General features: G+C 35.8%; 2 protein-coding genes and 1 long non-coding RNA gene across 17 annotated transcripts in view; all 3 read right to left on the bottom strand.

Annotated features, from left to right (window-relative positions):
• LOC104429400 (toll/interleukin-1 receptor-like protein) overlaps positions 1-4,941 on the bottom strand; it is a 74,352-nt gene extending 69,411 nt beyond the window's left edge. For 2 of the 7 annotated variants that reach the window (XR_005547859.1, XR_005547858.1), the window contains exons 1-3: positions 4,634-4,941; positions 4,449-4,548; positions 4,203-4,337 (exon numbers count right to left, since the gene is read on the bottom strand). Coding sequence is in view for 2 of the 7 variants with exons in the window: in XM_039305643.1 (XP_039161577.1) it covers positions 4,317-4,337; positions 4,449-4,548; positions 4,634-4,926 (414 nt within the window). In the remaining 5 variants the exon portion in view is untranslated. Of the gene's footprint in view, positions 1-2,593; positions 2,669-2,778; positions 2,936-4,190; positions 4,338-4,448; positions 4,549-4,633 lie in introns of those variants that run through there. The other 5 variants (XR_005547860.1, XM_039305639.1, XM_039305643.1 and 2 more) reach the window with 5 other exon arrangements.
• A 7,134-nt stretch (positions 4,942-12,075) lies between these two features.
• Positions 12,076-18,117, bottom strand: LOC104428856. 9 transcript variants are annotated; one of them, XR_005547863.1, is made up of 7 exons: positions 17,126-17,861; positions 16,957-17,021; positions 15,633-16,470; positions 13,775-15,197; positions 13,550-13,682; positions 12,329-12,773; positions 12,076-12,238 (listed from the first exon to the last, which is right to left on the bottom strand). It is a non-coding gene; the product is annotated as an uncharacterized LOC104428856 (long non-coding RNA). The 9 variants fall into 9 exon arrangements; XR_005547864.1 differs by having other exon boundaries at positions 12,398-12,773; positions 17,126-17,860; XR_005547866.1 differs by lacking the exon at positions 12,076-12,238 and adding an exon at positions 18,001-18,116 and having other exon boundaries at positions 12,256-12,773; positions 17,126-17,285.
• A 171-nt stretch (positions 18,118-18,288) lies between these two features.
• On the bottom strand, positions 18,289-19,917 carry LOC120290628 (disease resistance protein RUN1-like). Its single transcript, XM_039306962.1, has 3 exons — positions 19,843-19,917; positions 19,133-19,660; positions 18,289-18,973 (listed from the first exon to the last, which is right to left on the bottom strand). The coding sequence occupies exons 1-3, from the start codon at positions 19,915-19,917 to the stop codon at positions 18,875-18,877; spliced, it is 702 nt and encodes a 233-aa protein (XP_039162896.1). The 3' UTR covers positions 18,289-18,874.
• Between the last annotated feature and the right edge of the window lie 387 nt (positions 19,918-20,304).

Raw genomic sequence — 20,304 nt, 5'->3', positions numbered from 1 at the left:
AAAAAAAAAGAATTGCCTTTGTTCTCCAAAAAACTCGTTCCCTGAACAAGTCTACGTTCCCTTTGTTCCACTGGCTCGGGACAAGGTACTCTCCCTCCTGCTTAACTTCAATCAATCTTAGACCTCTTTGTTCTCCCTTCCCCCCCCCCTTCCTTCTAATAAACAATTCTCCTCCCTTGCTTCCCTACTCCTTTCGGGTCTTGTGCTTTTATGTTTTGGTTCAAATTCGGTGATTTCATATTTTCATCTTATTTAAAATTGCTATATTCTTAATGAAGTTGTAAATGTGAGGTAGACACCAATTTAATTTTATTTAAATTATCGATTGATATATTGTCTACAAAATAGAGCTATAATTTCTTAAATGACATCCAATGAGCATGACAGGTTAAAATCAAGTTACTAATGATATATGAAATACTTGTACACTGTCATTTCTTTTATTAAAATTTTGTTGGCATATTATTCAGCTCTTGAAAAATCAGTAGACCAATGAAAAAAGAAGTATGCGAAATATTTAAAAAAAGAAAAAGATAATTTCGGAGAAAGCATAAAAAAGAAGAGAATGAAGTGTCTGGGCTTACTTCAAGAAGGAAGCGGTGATATTTAGAGGTAATGTCCAAAAGGCTTTTGAATTATGAATTCACGACACATAGAAAACTTCATGGACACAAATTAAAAGTAAAAAGGGAGTCAAAGATGCATGGCAATCTGAGGGCAAAAGTTGGAATGAAAGATGCCTTTCCGCTACATAAAAGGATCAATGAACTTCTCTCTACAAACAAGTATGAACATGAATATGTTACCACGCAAGAAAAAATCAACATGAAATCTATAATTAATTGGTAATTAATTGACTGGGAGCAGTTGCAGATACTTTTAGACCTCGCCTTGTCTTCTTTTGGAACTCATCCTATTCAAGTGGAACTTGTTGGCTTGATCCACTCACGAGTAACGTGTAGGTTAATTTATCAATTGGACTACTAGAATCTGTGTACTTGTATATTGCATTCAATCAAAAATATAAGCATAGGTTCGGTTTTCATGGTTATTGAAAATGGAATCTGATAAATCATTTAAAAGATAAATATTGGAGTTGAAACGGAATTAGAGATGTGTGAAAGCCGTTGAGAAAAGACCAAGCTAGTAATTGTGGATGTGATTTTATACTTTAATTTTCTTTAAAATTTTCATATTCTTAATGAAGTTGGAAATGTGAGGTACATATAAATAAATGCTCATGGTTATTTATCTTTTATCTATTCCAAGCCGGCACCACATGCTCCAATTTAATGTAAAATGAATTTATTTTGAACTAGTATGTTATTATCGAGCCTTTATGTTATTACCAAGTCTTTCATTTCAAATTTTGAAATCTAAAATGTTGATTGATATCTTGTCTGTAAAATAGAGCTATAATTTGTTAGATGGCACCAAACGGAGGAACAGATTTTCCCTCGGTGCTCTCTTTTTGCATACTCTTTTTTCTTCTTATTGAGATTATTGAATACAAGCATAGAGACGCAAGAAGCACTGCCAAAGAAGCGAACTGAAATGGAAGCAGAATAGGATTATTGACTAAATTTGTTATAAGTCAGGTTAAATTGATTAATAACATTTTGAAGAATGAATTTATTGTTTGTGACGAAAGAGGTGTAAGAAATGAGTGATATAAAGCTAGGTGAATCTCCTAATACGTGTGTATGGCTCGATTTATTTGATTGTTTTCATGTGTGTCATTCGATCGAATTAGGTTTTTTTTTTTCCTTACTATTGGGTATCATGTAAAAGATCTTAAGAAGTATCATACTATGGATGTTGGTATGTTTTATATTGTGATGATTGAAACAATTATGAGTTGAGAGCAGGTAAAAAGTAGCAATATAGTTAAAATGCTTAAACTTTCGCCGCACTTTTTTTCATTCCTTATTTACTTTTCTTTTTCAGCAAAGACTCAGTCAAATTTTAAAGCTTTGAAGGGAGAAAATGAGTTTTTTCTTTCCTTTTCTTTTTCTTTTTCTTTTTAAAGAAGGGAGAAAATAAATTAGAGGTGAAAGGGAATATACTTTCTAGGATTAATGGTCCAACAATTTAAGGAAAACAGAATATTACTCATTTGAAATGTTCTATTGGGAGGTAAAATTGTCGAATGACATCTCCTTAAGTGAAGACTTACTCTTAGGATGATTGGTTTGAGAATGACTAGGTTCTAAACTAAGAAATAGGATTTTATTTAATAATAATCGGTTCTCCATTTTTGTATCCAAGAACCAAACTAGCTGATCCTGAACCAGCCTACTTTTATTTTTCTGATTTATTTTTCTATAAACTGATCGAGGACCTTTAAACACAGAGAAACCTCATAACACATAAAAAAAAAAATCTCTAGATTCAAGCAAAATATGGAAATTTAGCGCGCATTAGAGTTTGATGCACTTGCAGACCTACTCATTCTAGTTCAACAAAAGATTAATACTGAATTACGATGCAACAAACAATCAGGCAATAAGGCCATCATAGGATTAGCCAAATCTAAAGTAAAAAACAAAGGCCTTCTTTCTTCATCGAAGTCAAATCTGAGCCGGGAACGTACCTCGTTAACAGGTAACATCGACTCCAAAAGAGAGAATAAAAGACCCTCCTTTGCTATTTAGCATCCTCCCCACGTCTGCAATAGACGAAAAGGGCCCAAAACACACTAGTTCAGCCTATTATTCCAAAAATAAAGCAATGAATCAATAGAAACGCTGCACTAATAAGACATGAAAAAGCGATTACCTCCCGCGAGCTGAGATGCGAAGAGAGGCACCAGATCGGAGAGAGAAGACCCTAAACAAGCCTGGGCCAGGACTTTCGAAAGTAAACGAAGTGAGAAAGCGAGTGAGGACTAATAGTCTCGAATTGTTCTACAAGAGAAAGGCCGAATGCGAAAGATAAAGTGAGAACTGAGAGGAGAGAGAGAGAGAGGGGAGGGGGACCAATCAGTAGTTGACGATAGTCTCGAATTATTATTGATTATTGATTGACTGGTAGCAATTAAATTGTTTTCAGATGGCAAGCCAAGTCAAGCCACACAATTTTGGACCAGAGAGTACGGAATGACCACTTGTGTTCATATCCACCTAAAAACCATTTTGTTAAGCAAATAAATGTGGCTTTAACCAGCTTGTGAATTTTCCTTTCCATTATATTATTATCAAGGGCGTTCTTACACCTGTAAATGCTACATTCTTCTCCCACCCTAAACATTCATAAATCATGTTGTCAAATCCATTTAGTAATTTTCTATGCTATATCGTATCTTTAATGTAATCAATAGAATCACATGAAAACCACGACGAGTTTCTCTAATTCAATCTGTAGAGATAAAGTCCACCCAAAAGTTGTCCACATATTAAATATGTGCAAGTGCATTGAAACCAGCAGCTTTGCTCACTTTCAAGTTTTTCATTGTAACCCGCACAAAAAAAAATAGTACAATTGTGAATTTTCCATAATTTGCAGAAAACATTTGAATTTTCTGTCATTTTTCCAAAAGTTACGAAAATTGCCAATGCAATGGAAAATGGTTTTATGGAAGTCCAAAAATTCTCCAGTTAATCTGACTTGTTCAGAAAATTTTTTGTTGTTGACAATTTTGATCTGTAGCCTGTGAAAGGTTTTGTGCAATTATTGAATACTAGCAAGATCATTAGTTAGAAAATTCTAGTTTTTACCTGTTTTCATGAAAAAAAAAAAAAGAATTATTTACACAAAAACTAAGTATTTTGGATGTTTCTGGCTTTAAGCAATTTTGGATAATTGGGTACGTATAGGACCGATGGACCCAAAATCAAGTGTAGAAGGGTATTTTCACAATTTTTATCAAGCAAGCTTTTTGTTCTAAGAGAGTTCAGTCAATCATTTAATATTTTGAAAACAACATCAAGATAAGGGCCAGCATGCAATTCCACCAAATTCAACGGTCCAACCATTCATAACCGATTAGTTTTTTTAGGTGAAAATAACCGATTAGTTTAAATAAGTAGATTGTAGTAAGAAAAATTAGCAATACATGCGATGATGATTCTGAAAAAGGAGGGAATTTCACAAGTAATATTTTGTTTGCCTTAAAGGATGATAGGTATTATGCCATGAGTAATAACCGAATGTATTTTTGTCCTATCAATTGTAATAGACCGGAGAATGAAGGTCGGACTTACCTCGAGGAGGAGATATTCAGAGATGAAATAACCGTGATGGGTTTCAGTGTTTGAGAAGAAGTCGGCTTGAAGCAGTCCAAGTCCCAAACGTCAGTGCAGTCCCGAGGATCACCTTCACGCCTCAACCTGGACCGGCTTGGTTTGGAAATACACGGAGGTAAATTTGCAGATCATCTCAGGTTCAGAACATCACGAGAAAGGACGAGTAGTGGCTACAAAATCACCAACAACAGGCAAGGAACTTACTATCTCTCGATTAAATCGCAGCTCTTCTCTGGTATATCTGGAGATCCCAGAAACGACCCTCGTGTTCCGAGCGAAGACCGCGCCACCAAACCCAGGAACCCTAATCGCGTCAGCGGAGTCCACGATCAGAAATTATAGCAAGCGGAACACTAAAAAGTTGGAAACTCGACTCAAGTTTATTTTACCTGTTAATCGGTGCCCGCCGAAAACCCAGTCCCTCAAGAAAACTATCGATGGGGTCCTTTGAAGCTGGTGGTTCGGAAGGAGCGACTGCAGGTGCTCTTTGCGACAGCCTCAGGCGTACTGCTTGATGGATTCGCGAGAAAGTAGATCCCTGCTTCCTCCGCCGATTCAAGCCGAAGCTCTCGCTCTCGTCGTGGAGGCTTTGACGTGCTTCGGAGCTATAAGTAGGAGAGCCTCGTACTCGGACAACGCGGTCCTGGTTGTCTCTCTCTGCTGGAACATGATCACGTGCCATGGTTAGGTGGAGGCGCTTTGTCTTGGACGCCGGAGCATGATCACGTGTAGGTGGGGGCACTTTTCTTGGACGCCGGAGCCCAGGTGGCTAATTTTCTAAAGTATATCCGTGGCCCATAACCCTAAATGTTGTTGGGAACGTGAGGTAGAAATAAATAAATGGACGTTAACTTTTGTTGTATTCATTCCATGTTAACTCACATACTAACGATTTCGTATGAATCCAATACATTTTAAAATGATACGATATTACCTAGTTATTCTCTTAAACCTAATAAATTTTAAATAATTGATCGATATATAGAGCTGTAAGTTGTTAGATGACACTGAAGAAGAGATGGATGCTCCCTCGATGCTCTCTTATGCGGCGCTTTTGTTCTTCTTCTTGATTGAATACAAGCATAGAGAGAACAATCGGTGCAACAAGCACCCGCAAAGGAATAATATAAAATGAAATAGGGCATCCCGTTGTTTCCCTTTCGCCAGCTTTGCCCTTTCTCCATAGAAGTGTTGGAAAAATATTAAAAAATAAAAAATATGTAAAATAAGAATTATTGGAAAACTATTAAAAATGATGAAAAAAATAAGATCAATTGTTTGAGGCTTGCAAACACTATACGTAAGGATAATTATGTCTTTTGGAGTACAAAATTCAATGCGATAGTCTCTAATAGCTATCTCTCAAGATACAATAAACATTCTTCTTTATTCCGCACTGAATAATAGTGGGAACACGAACAAAGTTATGTGTATAACCCGACAAAAAAAGGAAAGATATGTGAATTCTGTTAATTTGGTGTATCTTAAAGGATTGTGATTTGTAATTTAATCTTATATTCAAACAAAAGAGAGGACCATTAAGAAACCATTATAAATTAATTGAGAATAATAAAAAAAGAAAAAAGAAAAAGGATGACCATTATAAAGCCATTACAAGAACATTATAGATTAATGTTACACAAAAAACCATTACAAATTGGTGACGGTAAAAAACCGTTACAAAAAAACTACTTTTCATAACTCCTATTAAAGCCATTGCTATCAAATATTTGAAAAACTGCCGGACAATAAAGTAATGTTTTTTTTTTTTTTTTTTGGTAAAGGACAGTAAAGTAATGTTGGTAACAATATTTTTTCTAAAAATTTTAAAATCATTTCATTGCAATATTTAAATTAATATATACAGGAAAAATGTAAATTAAGAAATAGTGTTACTTTGTCAATATTTTCTTTTGCTGATGCAAAGCAACATATAAAAGAAACTCGGAAAAAGTATTAGAAAAGCCAACCTATTGTATTGGTACAATTTAGTCCAAAACTTTTTAATAGTGCCAATTTAATTCTAAACCTTATGGCCTAGTGTCAGTTTAGTCATTCAAGCTACTTTTAGCCAAATATTCTAAACGTCAGCAAGCCTACATGGCATGATAGGTCCTAACGTGGATCATTTTTAACAATTTTGAAGTTTTTTCTTTCTTTTTTATCTCTTTTTTTCCTCATCTTTCCAGTGGTCGACACGACCATGGCTAAGTGAGGATTGGTCTCGCATGAGCGAGGGTGAACCTTGTTGACCTTGCTAGGGTGAGGGCAAGTGCCGGTGAGGCTACCCTTGCAAGATCTGGTGAGGCCAAGTGTTGCCTAGGCGAGGGCAGCCTTGCTAGATTTGGCAAAGCCGGCCTCATTAATGCTTGCCAACCACCAAAAAGAGGAGGAAAATAAAAGAGAGAAAGTAAAGAAAGAAAGAATTCGAAAATTATTAAAATATCATTAAAAATTATCTATGTCGGCACTTGCCATATTATGTAGGATATCCATCCAAAAAATAGTTAGAATGACTAGATTAGCAATAGGTCAAAACGTTTAATACTAACTTAGCACAATTAAAAAATTTAAGATTAAATTGACATCAATGTAATATGTTTAGGACTTTTCTAACACTTTTACCAAGAAACCTGAGATTCATCTTGTAGATCTACCTGACCAAATTTCCATTGCAATCTCTACACTTGAAATTCATCCAATTTACTCATAGTCTTCACATTGAATCATAGTCATTCTTTTTACATATGATATATATATATAAAGAACAAAAATTGTCCACATTAATGCCCGCTGTGCCACATAGGATATTTGGTGTATGTCATTAGTTATTGGATAAAATTGACAGGAAGGACTACATTGGCAAATCGTTAAAAGGTTTATGAATCAATTGTCAAAATTAAAATATTTAAGATTGAATTAGCACATGTACAATATGTTTAAGAATTTTTTGGTAATTTTTCCATTGAAATAAGAAAACATGGTATTTGTCTTCTGCGATATTGCTTGTTAATTGGATTTGATTGTTGAATGTGGAGACAAAGAAATAATATTCATCCTCAATCACTAAAAAAACAATAAATAAATAAATAAATAAATACATAAATAAATAAAGAAGAAGAAGAAGATTTGAATAGAAGGCATGTGGTTTAAAAAATTTGTTCAAGAAGTTTTGGTCCATTATTGGAAGATATGTCAAAAAATAGAACAAGATTCGAAGATAAACGAGGGAGGAGTTATTTAAGTCAAATAGATTATTCTTTTAATGAATTCTAAAGGACCATAAATGGGACTTATGTTTTTCGCTTGCCGATCATAATCAAATTTTGTCGCACGTTTATTTTATATCAATCTAGGTCGAGGATAATTAATAAGTCTGACTCGGCCAAAAAAGATAAATATGAGTCTACCCACTACTGACTAATTATTTGTCGTGGTCTTTTATTATGTGTGAGCCTTGGTCTTTGTTTTTATTTTTATTTTTGGCTAGAACGAGTCTTGGTCTTTGTTACATCTTCCAGCTATGTAAGAATCAATAATTGCCTCTAAAAATTGGTTGTTGGTAATGATAGAGAAATATACTATTATTGAATTAATTATGATCTGCCCCACTAGTGACTAATTATTTGTCTTGGTCTTTTATTATGGGCGAGTCATGGTCTTCGTTTTTTTTTTTTATTTTAGGCTTAAATGAGTCTTGGCCTTTGTTACATCTTCCAGCTAGGTAACATGGATGGAATCTTACATGGTGACATTCTTCCTAAGATCAAGAATCAATGATTGCCTTTAAAAATTGGTTGTCGGTAATGATAGAGAAATATACTATTATTAAATTAATTAGAGTTTGCCCCACTAGTGACTAATTATTTGTCTTGGTCTTTCATTATGGGTGAGTCCTGGTCTTTTTTTTTTTTTTTTTTTGGCCAGAACAAGTCTTGGTCTTTGTTACATCTTCCAATTAGGTAACATGGATGGAATCTTCGATAGTGGCGTTCTTCCTAAGATTAAAAATCAATAATTGCCCTTAAAAATTGGTTGTGGGTAAAGATAGAGAAATAGACTATTATTAAATTAATTAATGCATGGTAAAAGCACAACAACTATAATAGAGAATTAGGTAGTCTTCCTACCTAATTCTATTTTTAAAATTGAAATGATATTATAGTTGTGGGTAATGAAAGAGAAATAGACTATTATTAAATTAATAAATGCATGGTAAAAGCACAACAACTATAATATTATTTCAATTTAAAAAATAGAATTAGGTAGGAAGACTACTTTTTAATGGATGCACTTACGCAATACAATCATTACATTATTATTGTTATTAGTTGTAATCTCGCTGAGCCAATTCAATGTTTCGTGACGTTTCATGTGTATCTTTGTGAATGCCGCCAACACTCGAAAGATCATGGAAACTTCTCGCAATTATGACAAAAGGGCAAACGAGACAATAATTAAATGTTTGGATCTTCGAAATGTTGTATCGTTTGATAAATGTTACTTTCAACTTGGTTGCAAGAAGAAAACAATAAGCAGATGCTAATCCCTAAGGCTATGTTTGGTTGTCTGGATTTCTAATCGAGATAGGATTTGATAGGACATGATATGAAATCCTCGGATTTTTTTATATCATGTCTATTGTTTGGTGAATCGCAATATTAAAATCGGATATATTCACATCATATTATGTATATTTTTTTTAAATATAAATGGCATGTCATTATAAATGAACATAAATGTTCATAAATGAAAATAGTGAAAATCTCTTGTAACGTTCTTCCTTAATTTATTTTTTATTTATTTTTCCTCTTATTTATATTATTTTCTTTATTATTTATTTTTTCCCATTTCATCATTCTTTAATAAAATTTTATTAAATAGTAAACTGTAGTAACATACCTAAAATACAAAAATATCTAAAATATATAATAAATATAAATTAGATTGAATGTTTATTATAAGATAGAATTAAAGTTGAATATATAAATTAAAATAAGATTAATTAAAAATAAATTTCTATTTTTTATTTTATTTTTAATTTCTTAAATTAGAATTCAAATATTATTTATATATAAATATAATTTCAATATTGTTAATTTAATAAGTTTGTTATTCTAGAATAATAAATTTTCTATTATGAACATTAGAAGTTTTATCCACCTTTATTCCACTTCCCCGATTGAATAATTTTATCCTGCCTATATCCCATTTTATATCTGACTTTATCATATCCTGAAGCAACACCAAACGTATGATATGATAAATCATATCGTATCCCGAATTTTATCATAATTGCCAAACGCAGCCTAAATTTGTTAAATGATTATTGTCCAACTTCTTGTAAGTTATAAACTTCATTGAACGTGTGAGTATATTTCAAACTAGTTATGAAGTGAATAGCATAGCATTTTTCATAGTCCAACCACAAATTTCCTCAACCAACGCACTTTGAGAATCAAGCGAAAAATTAAACCATTTCATGGCATCTTATTTAATAAAATCGGATCAAGCATTGACTCGAGTAAGATTGTTATTTTGGACATGCATAGAAAATATATACATGGGTGAGATATTTCTAGCATATCTCGGCATGTTGGACTATGAACTATGGAAATTGGATTAGTGCTCACGGTTTATCTATGTCTTTAGATATGATGTACAATCATAGGTTGGTTTGATTTTGGGCTTAATCACAACCGATGTGATTTCCAAGCTTAACTACAACCAATGTAGTTTTCGAGCCTTCTCGCTTGGCGAAGCGTGACTAGGACTGAGCACCAAGGCAAGCTTGGGCCGACACAACCTAAGCACGGTGGCCATGGGCCTAGACATTTTAAAAAATTAATTTAAGCAGAATTAAATTCAAAACAATTGTAATTTTTTTCTCAAATAATGAAAATAATGATAAATTATTTGAGGGAAATTAATAAGAAAGAACACTCATTCAGTTAAACCAAATCGAACACAAGTATATCTTCAAATAAATTTGAAAAAAAAATTACACTTAGTGGTGCTCTAATAATGATTGCACTCGAACAATCATGTCATTCACCATGATTCATAAAATCCAGTGGGTGCTCTCATGTCCACGTTAGACACTGTTCCTCGGAAGTCAATCACCATTTTATCCAGACGCCTTGTACGTGCCTAGGCACTTGATGATTCATGCATTCCACTGGAATTGAGTGTTTTAATTGATCTTTTTTGTATTTGTGTTCAGCATCTACCAATTGCTTTATATAGATAGCCATTTCTGAAAGTCCTACCTTTTTTTTCCTATTGTTTGCAATTAATTGTATCATAATGATGCGCGTACTTTAGCCTTTGGCTGCCAAATGGATTACACCCGAGAAAGGCACTCTAAAGATCAATGTGGATGGCTCGTGTGTGAAGGGAGAGAGAATAGGAATCATCGCCGTCGTTTATAGAGATGAGTCTGGGAACATCGTGGCTGGATTTACGAAGGAAGTATGGGCGAACTCGGCGGAGCAAGTGGAAGCCCTAGCGTGCATGGAAGCCCTACGCTTCTTTTGTTTTACTTTTGAACTCAAGTACTCTCTAGAGTTGGATAGTTGGTCAACGATAAGTGCACTTTCAGATCAAGAACAACCAACGTGGAGCATCCAGTCTCTTATCTCTAAAGGTAAAAACCTGCTGGCCCAATACAAGAAGCGAGCCAGGTAACCGATTGGATCTCTAAGCCCATTGGCGAAAATCCCTTCCCACCAACTAGGCTTCTTGTCCCCAAAAATATTGTGAGACCTAATTTGTTTAGAGGCCCACTTAGTTTGTAACCATGGAGCTACTTGAGATAATGAAATATGTTTACTTCGACCAAAAAAAATATCTAGATTCCTCCACTATCTCCGAAATAAAATTTTTGTAGAAACACTTAATTGCAAAAGTTTTTGGTGATTGAGGCTTTTCCTGAAATTCTAATAACTTTAGAATGACCTGAATAAATCTTAAACCTGCACGTCTTGAAGGAATTCGTTGAATTGCTTAACTTCACTCTTTCTAAACACTATAGATTGTGTCACACAAAGACAAAATCGGCGTGAATGAAGAGAATAAATGAGTCGATTTGTGCTTCTGCTCTTTGATTTGATGGTCTTGTTTGAGAATCTAGTTATCTCACTGAACCTCTCGCTTATCTTCCCATCTTCGCATCAAATCATTTTTTTCACGTTGCTCTCACACTTGCCCATCCACTAATGTGAATGACTGTCTCCACAAATTAATCAGAGTTTGAAATGCAAGTTGAATCTGCGCAAGAAGGATAGGATTTACTAATTATCAATGAATGAAGATAACTAAGATTGGAACATCACAATATACACCATGAAAGATAAGGTACAAATGCACAAAGCATCATTTGCCCCAATTGCAGTTGGACAACAATGAACAGAAACCTCATCAGCTGGCCAATGAAAAAGAAAACAACAGGCTTTGGAGATGAAAGCAACTAGCAACACTTTCCTTGTTTGTCGTTAGGAACATAGAGATGAAGTGCACTTCAGCTTTGGAGATGAAAGCAACTAGCAACACTATCCTTGTTAATAAAATTATGCTGAAAATATGAGGTGCCTAGACTGCGGAACAGAAAGATGAATTTGTTACTTGGTTAATTTGCAATATCCCATTAACAAAATCAGCGGTACAAGATAATTTGCTAGGAGGTGAATTTCAACTTTACAAAGTGGACGTCGCATGAGAACTGAGCTTATCAAATTAAAAAAAAAAAAAAATCAGAATCCTATATGACAACATTCAATGGATAGTATCGCATTGATAAACTGATAGAAATGGAGGAGATTGTCCTCATGCATACTTGCTTACTGATTTTCAGGTGAAATTCCATAGCTCATATAGTATAAGCACACAGGTTATTTTTTCATTGTTATGGTATGACTAGTAGTGCATACCTCCCTCTGCAGAGCCTCACTGAGTTCAGGTGTGATAACATTAGAATGCAATGGCATCAAACACCTCTGCATCGGATGACATACAAAAGAATCAGCCAGCTACATTTGATTGACAGAGAGGTTGAACCTCGAGTGCATACAAAAAGCAGACTCAACTGGAAATACAACATTTAAATCATTCAAACATGTGCTGTTGAGATCAGATGAAGTGTTTTGGATCCTCACAATCATCAAAACTTCCTAAACACACTCCAGTTGGTCCATGAGCCTCTTCAACATTGGCACAAAAGATGGTCCTCAGCTGTTGCTGGTGCTTCCTTTGCAAAATATATCTTCTTCATTTTGATCAGTCTCTGGCATGGAATTTGAAGTTCCTCAGCCAAGTTAGCCAGACTCAGATTAATCATGTGATAAAACGATTCCATGACAACAATAGGATCAGATGGGATGCAGACTCATTAGCAAGTTCTTGAGCTCCTTGCCCCCACTTGTTTCACAGAAAGGGCAAAAAATTTGTCCCGATTATGCAAAAGATCATCGATAAAGCTCATCAAATTTAAGTCCCAAAGTAAGCCTTGATCATCCTATAGACCAACCAGACCTGTCGTAGAAGTAGTACCAATTTACCTTGCTTGATAATCTTTCAAAATAATAATTTGACTGCAGGTTAAGAATAGGCAGTCTAGAATCATACATGAGAGACTAGCCAAAAATACTCTCCATTTTTTTATTTATTTATCACCAACCAGAAATACTTGAACTTTGATTTTTATTTTAGCTCAGTTCTTTATACTTACTGGAATTGATACTTATCTAGAAGGTTCAAGAGGAAAATCAAGGGAACAATAAGAAACCTGATAGGGTTCATCACAGAAAATCGAAATGTGTTTATCCCCAATGGGGTATCTGCCATTAGTCAAATTTGACACATAGAAGAACTCACAAAGGAACTCAAAATGGCCAAGGATTTTTTCAAAGAAAATATGAATTTTGAACATAGGGAAAATGGATACTTGCCATAGTTTACAATATTGAGTACCAGAAGATCATCGGCCTCTAGATGAAAAATTCAAATCCCAAGTTTACAGAGAGGGAAACTGTTAATCACTAGGTGATTCTTGTCTAACTATGTTGATATTCATTCTTGCCTCACAAGTCGCTAATCTGTTTGCAGTCTAGAAAAGCTGCCAATGGAAGGATAGATGAAAAACATTGCTATAACGTATTCAACAAGAAGTATATGTTGGCAAATCCAGAGTCTCCAAAATCAATCAAATAGATACCCGGTGCAGAGCAAATCATTCTTAAAAAATATAGCTTCAAGAAAAGTGTTACTCCATTCTCTCACGCTGGCCATTCAAGGATGGAGAATCTTACTAGATAACCAGTGCCTTCTATTGACATTAGGGTCTATATTTTGATCTTGGCTGAAGCATCATGTCAGCTTCTATGACCAACTACCCTTGCTCCTTCAATTAGGTAATACTGGCAATTTAGGGAAGTCAGAACCCTGTCATGGAAAACCTTCTTGTCAAAAGAAGATAGTGATGAAAAGTAGGTCATGAATATTAGAAGAAAAATGATAGTTTATTGCTTATTTACCTTTGTCAAGGAAACATGACTCGTCTCACTGTTGTAATACAGGTATAAGATTCATCACATCATTATCACTGTAGTATAATATTTCAACAAAGAGATCGAGATAGATCTCTTCATAATTTCCAGTGACGCATGTTCTAGATAATTTCAGCAGCATTTCCAATGAGTTGCAACCTTGAACATCCAAAAGATCTAAATCCATCTTTTCAAGTCCCTGAAGCTGAGTAAGTTTCTCTCAGTCTTTAATTACTAGAGATTGTAACTTCTCACATCCCGTCAAACTTGGCAAAGTCTCCATTGTCATGCATCTTGTAATATCCAATTTTTCTAAGAACTACACACCGTCAAAACCTTAATTTTCGACTAGATTGTTGCTCCTGATGGCCTGTAATTCCTCCAAACACCATGATTTTGGACAGAGAAGCCTTTTAATGGAATTGCAGTCATGTATAAATATGCCCTCCAAGAACTCCAAATCATCATGGGTCTGAATTTCAACTAGGTTATCGCAATGCTTGGCGCATAATCATTTCAGATGGATTAATTGTGAAAGGGCCAATCTTTCAATCAAACTGCACTTTTTTTTTTATCAAAACTCTTCCAAGTACTTGAATCTGTTGAGCTTAAGCAATATCAGCTTATCACACTCCTCAATACAAAATTTCAAGGGTCTTGAGGAAATCTCATGGATGTCTTCAACTAGATGGCATGCCTTAAAATTGAGTTTTTCTGGGTGGATTAGGCTAGAAAGCTGTGGCAACCTAGGACTCTGACAAGAGATCAACAGATATGTCAAGCTTGAAGGAAGCTTTGGTAGCAACCGGAGCTTGTCATAGCCCATTAGGCTAAGGCATTGGAGAGAAGAAACATTCCGAATGCTTTCTGGTAGGGTAGATAGCGGCGCACAAGTGATATAGAGAATCTCAAGTGAAGACAAGTCACCGATTTCACTTGGAATTGCTTTTTCAGACAAGGCACAATAGGAGACTTATAGTGCGCAGATTTTTCAACACCTTCCAATAGCACTAGGAAGCTTTTCAATCCTAGGATCACTAATGTCCAAATGTTGCATATTCAGCAAATCTCAAATTAAGCTAGGGATTTCTCTGAGTGACTCACAACAGCAGGCGCTCAATTTCTCCAGCTTCATCAGAGAACCGATAGACATAGGAATCTCAGTAATATCAGCAAAATCTAACATAAGTTCTTCTAATTTGACAGATTCACCTCTTTTCAGTTCTAACTCATGTAACAATCCGCTCTTGGTCCAGTCCGTTGCCACATTCTTCATCCAAGATCCCAAATTCTCTTGTGGCTACTAAGATTGCCATGCTCTCCCCAATTTCAACTTGGTGAACCAACCAAACACTGAGACACATTCTCCCATCCCGTTTTGATCTTATCTTCTTCGCTTTCCCCTCCTCCTCTGCAATAAACACACTAAGTTATAGCTACTACCAATAGCTTCCTTCCTTTCCAAACAACTCAAATAGCCATTTTCACGTGAACCACCGATTCTTTCTTTGTCATTTAACACCACATTCAAAGAGAAACCTCAAATCAAGACGGTGTCAGATAATCAATGCCACTAGCTTTTATTGCAGGAAGAACTCAAAAGAAGAATAGAATAAACTCTTTTTTCTACATCAATTCTCGTTCAAGAAATAGAGCCCACATAAACTCCATCCACACTAGAGACTCAGACAAACTTTTGATAGAGAATTGCATAAAACAACTCTATACTTCACTTTAGAACCCAGTGCTTGATCAGACTGACATAAGTGTACAAGAACAAATCCATAGAGAGAGAGAGAGAGAGAGAGAGAGAGAGAGAGAGAGAGAGAGAGAGAGAGAGAGAGACCTGGTTTTAGAGGTGGAAACGCTAAAAACAACCGTGGAGGTGCGACTCCGAGCGACATGAGCTCCATGCGTCCACCTAAGAGAATCTCGAAGGAGAAAGTAATGCTGCTCTTCAAGAACGAACTAGTCTCTCTACTTGATTTTAGGTATGAAAATGTACATGGCTGTGTCTCTTCTGCTTTTAGATTCATGCTTAAACAAATCAAGTTTGAGATTATACCACCAAAGTGATTGCAAAATGCCTACATATGAATATTCTGACATAACTAGACCAGAGAGATGATTTTACACTAATGAATGCCATTCTTTTGTGTTCAAAATTCTTCCAAATGGGAAACTCCTGTCTTCTTGGACAGCTGTTCATTGAAACTCTTGGCTGCAATTTACTGATTATTTGCTGATCTCTTGGCATTTGCTTTTTCCACGAAAAAAGTCTCTCCCAGTCACAAAATTGTAGCTTAAAGTGGACATCTAAATGGTAATCTTGTCAGCAACTCTCATTTTAAGCTTGACTCCACATATAGAACCATCTACACATGCGGTCTTCCTCCAAGTGATTTGTGATGCAGCCGTTGCTACCTCCAAGCGATTTGTGATGCAGCCTTTGCTAAAGAGTAGCACAATTTCAAAGCTTGCAAAGGACTAATACACCACATGAGAAGAGGTCGACTTATATGAAGAATCCTTTGAAGAGTAATAACAACACAGAGCCAATGACAAACGCCAATAGCAAAAAACTCCAGAATGCCTTTCTATACTGACATAGCTCATTCTTGCTCATATCTCCAACCCATGGTGTCTGGGGACTTTCTCCAAGTTTCATCAAATGCAGCTTTAGTCTACACAAGGAAGATAGCACTAACTAATTATCAATAAATCCAAGATCGTAGCATCAGAATTTACCCCATGAGAGATAAGGTACAAATGCGTAAATATCAATACCAGAGTTGGACCACAAAGAACAAAGACTTTATTAGATGGCCGATGAAAAAGAAACCAACAGGCATAAAAGGAGTAAGCAATTAGCAACACTTTTCCTTTTTGTGTTTAGGAACAGAATTGAAATTAATAAAATTATGCTGAAAGGATTAGTGCCTAAACTACAGAACAGAAAAATTTATTTGCTACTGGGTTATATTGCAAGATCCAATTAGCAAAATCAGCAATACGGGATTAGTTTGTGAGGAGGTTAATTTCAACTTTACAAATCCAATGCTGCATACATGAAAACTGATCTTATCAAATCAGAAACCTATATGACAACATTCAAAGGATATCATCACACAAATAAACTGATAAAAATGGAGGAGCCTAGCAGTGCATACCTCCCTCTACAAAGCCTTATCAATTCGGGAGTGATACCATTAGAATGTAACCGCATCGGACAACTCTGCATTAGGGTAACATACAAAAAATCAGCAGCTTAGTATTTGATTAAAGGAGAGCTAGAACCTGATGAGCATACAAAAAGCATATTTAATTGAAAAAAAATACATTTACAATCATTCAGGGATGTGATGTCAGATCGATCAAGTGTTTGAATATTCAGAAGCATCAAAACTTCCTTGGAACACTCCACTCAGCCCCAGAGCATCTTCAAGGTTGGCACGCAAGATGGTCCTCAGTTGTTGCGGTAGCTTCCTTTGCAAAATCCCTTTTCTTTATTTTGATCAGCCTCAAGTATGGAATTTGAAGTTCCTCAGCACAGTTAGCCATGCCCAAATCAGTCATGCCATAAAGCAATTCCATGACAACAATAGGATCAAACGGGATGCAAACTAATTAGCAAATTCTTGAGCTCCTCATCCCAGCTTGTTTCACAGACGGGCAAAAAATTGTCCAATAATGCAAAAGGTCATCGATACAATTAATTGAATTGAAGTCCCAAAGTAAGCCTAGATCGTTACATAGACCAACCAAACCTGTCATAGAAGCGGCACCAGTTTACCTTGCTTGATAATCTTTAAAAACAACAGTTTGACTACTAATAATGTTAAGGTGGTCTACATTCATATATGACAGACTAGCCAAAACTACTTTAACATTTTTTTTGTAACCAAATAGAAACACTTGAACCTTGAATTTTATTTTAGCTCAGTTCATCATATTCTAAGAAGTGATGCTCTTCTTAGAAGGTTAATGAGGGACATCAAGGGAACAATAAGAAACTTGACAGGGGTTTCAAGCATTATGGAGAATCGAAAGGCGTTTGTCCCAAACACGATATCTACTATTAGTCAAATTTGACATACAAAGAACTTACAATGTAACTCAAAATGGCCATAGATTTTTTCAAAGAAAATATAAACATTGGACACTGGGAAATTCTGGGTATAGTATACAATAATGAGTAGCAGAAATTCATCAACCTCCATGCCTTCTATTGACATTAGGGTCTGCATCTTGATCTTGGCTAAAGCATCATGTCAGCTTCTACGGCCAACTCTCCCACTCCTTCAATTATGTAAGACTAGCAATTTAGGAAAGTACAAACCCTATCATGAAAACCTTCTTGTCAAAAAAGAAAGTATCAAAAGTAGGTCATGAATCTCAAATGAAAAATGATAATTCATTGCTTATTTACCTCTATTCAGAAACATCACTCCATGAATCAAAAGACAACTCTTGTTCATAATTTCTAAAGACGTTTGATCCTAGATAATTTCGGTATTGCTTCCAATGAGTCACAACCAGAAATATCCAAATCAATTAAATTCAACTTTTCAAGTCCTTGAAGCTGAGTAAGTTTCTTGCAGTCTCGAACTCTTAGAGATCGTAACTTCTCACATCCCGTCAAATCTGGCAAAGTCTCCATTGATTTGCATCCTGTAAAATCCAACTCTTCTAAGAACTCTGCACCATCAAGACCTTGAATTTTAACCAGATTGTCGCACTCAACAGCCACTAATTTCTTCAAATACCGTGATCTTGGACAGAGAAGACTTCTAATGGAATTGCAGTCATATAAAAATATGACCTCCAAGCACACCAAATCATCATGGCTGTGAATTTGAACTAGGCTATTGCAATGCTCAACGCGAAATATTTTCAGATGAAACAATCGTGAAAGGGTCAAGTATTTAATGGAACTACACTTTTCTATTGAAAGCTCTTCCAAGTACGTGGGTCCGTCGAGGCAAAGTGATGTCAGCTTATCCCTCTCCTCAAAACAGAGTTTCACTGGTATTGAGGAAAGCTCGTAGATGTCTTCAAGTAAATGGAGTACATCAAGAGAGAGTTCTTCTAGGCGGATGAGGCTAAAAAGTTGTGGCAGTCCAAGACTCTGACAAGTGACCAAAGACGTGTTAAGCCCGAAGGAAGCTCTGGCAGCGACCGGAGCTCCTCACAGCCCTTTAGGTCAAGGCATTGGAGAGAAGAAGGAAGCTCCGAAAGCTCTTAGCAGCGACCGGAGCTCATTGCAGCCCTTAGGTCAAGGCTTTGGAGAGAAGAAGGAAGCGCTCGGCAGGCTTTGGAGAGAAGAAGGAAGCTTGGCAACGACTCCTTACACTTCCATAAGTCAAGGCTTTGGAGAGAAGAAAGATTCCGGATGCTTTTTGGCAGGTCAGATATCGGTGTTGCAAAGAGATTGAGAATCTCAAGGGAAGGCAAGTCACCGATTTCACTTGGAATTGCCCCTTTCAAACTATTGCACTTTATGAGATTTAGAAACTGCCGATTTTTCAACCCTCCAATAGCACTGGGAAGCTTTTCGATCGCAGTTTTTCGCAAGTTAAGGTATTGCAAATTCTGTAAATCCCCAATTGAGCTGGGGATTTCTCTCAGTGACTTACACCACTCGGCACTCAGTGTCTTCAATTTCCTCAAAGAACCAATAGACGAAGGAATTGTTGTAATACCAGAGTAACCTAAAAGAAGTTCTTCTAAATCTTTTAATCCACCCACCTCCTCTGGTAGCTCCTTGAGACCTCTACAGTAACTCAAGTCCAAGGTAACGAGGCTTGTGAGTTTGCCAATAGAAGGGTGGAGACGCTCCAATCCATAACAATAGATCAATAGGAGAATTTTCAACTGCGTGAAAGCTGAGAGATCAGGAGTACATCTTAAATTAGACAACCTTGAAGGTCGAGAACTTTAAGCTGCTTTGACGCCTAATACAAAAGGAGAATAATCCGTCAAATGAGGAGTTGATTGGCTAAACAAAAAACAAACCTCAAGATCGCAGAGAGGATGTATTCTTTTCCCAATCTTACCTTTAATGAATTCCATCCTTCCCAATTCTCTGTGATTCCTTCCCGATCCTCTTCACTCTCCTGATTCTCCCCCATAACCTCCAAATAATTTTGGCAAATGCAAGTTGATCATCGAAAGAGACGCATCGTTTCCAAAAACGCTCCACTCAAACCATCTCACTTCAGAAAACTTGGAATCTCCGCTAGAAGCTGCCCCCAAAAAGTCGTGGAACCAAGGGCGTCTCTGCAAGTTTTTTCACTTTTTAGTTTTTGCTTTTTTAAATCTTGAATTTGCACGATTACCTTTTATCCTTCCCCTATACATGTATGGATATGTAAACTCACATTTATTTCTTCTTTTTTTTACGACCTTTTGAAAGTTAAACAAATGACGCAAAGATAAAGAAAAAAATAATTATTGCTTTAAAACAACTAAGGCAAATGCACCTCAATGTTTTATCTCTTGCTTCTTCTTCTTTTTCA

Source organism: Eucalyptus grandis, chromosome 2, assembly GCF_016545825.1.
Source record: "Eucalyptus grandis isolate ANBG69807.140 chromosome 2, ASM1654582v1, whole genome shotgun sequence".
NCBI classification, from domain to species: domain Eukaryota; kingdom Viridiplantae; phylum Streptophyta; class Magnoliopsida; order Myrtales; family Myrtaceae; genus Eucalyptus; species Eucalyptus grandis.
The sequence above is the reverse complement of the archived record's forward strand: the minus strand, read 5'-3'. Positions and strand labels throughout refer to the sequence as shown.

Coding starts and splice junctions, on each gene's coding strand:
- LOC120290628 (XM_039306962.1), bottom strand. CDS start 19,917: ATGGGGGAGAATCAGGAGAGTGAAGAGGATCGGGAAGGAATCACAGAG. Junction 19,661..19,842: donor AAGGATGGAATTCATTAAAG/GTAAGATTGGGA, acceptor GCTTTCACGCAG/TTGAAAATTCTCCTATTGAT. Junction 18,974..19,132: donor TTGACTTATGGAAGTGTAAG/GAGTCGTTGCCA, acceptor AAGGGCTGTGAG/GAGCTCCGGTCGCTGCCAGA.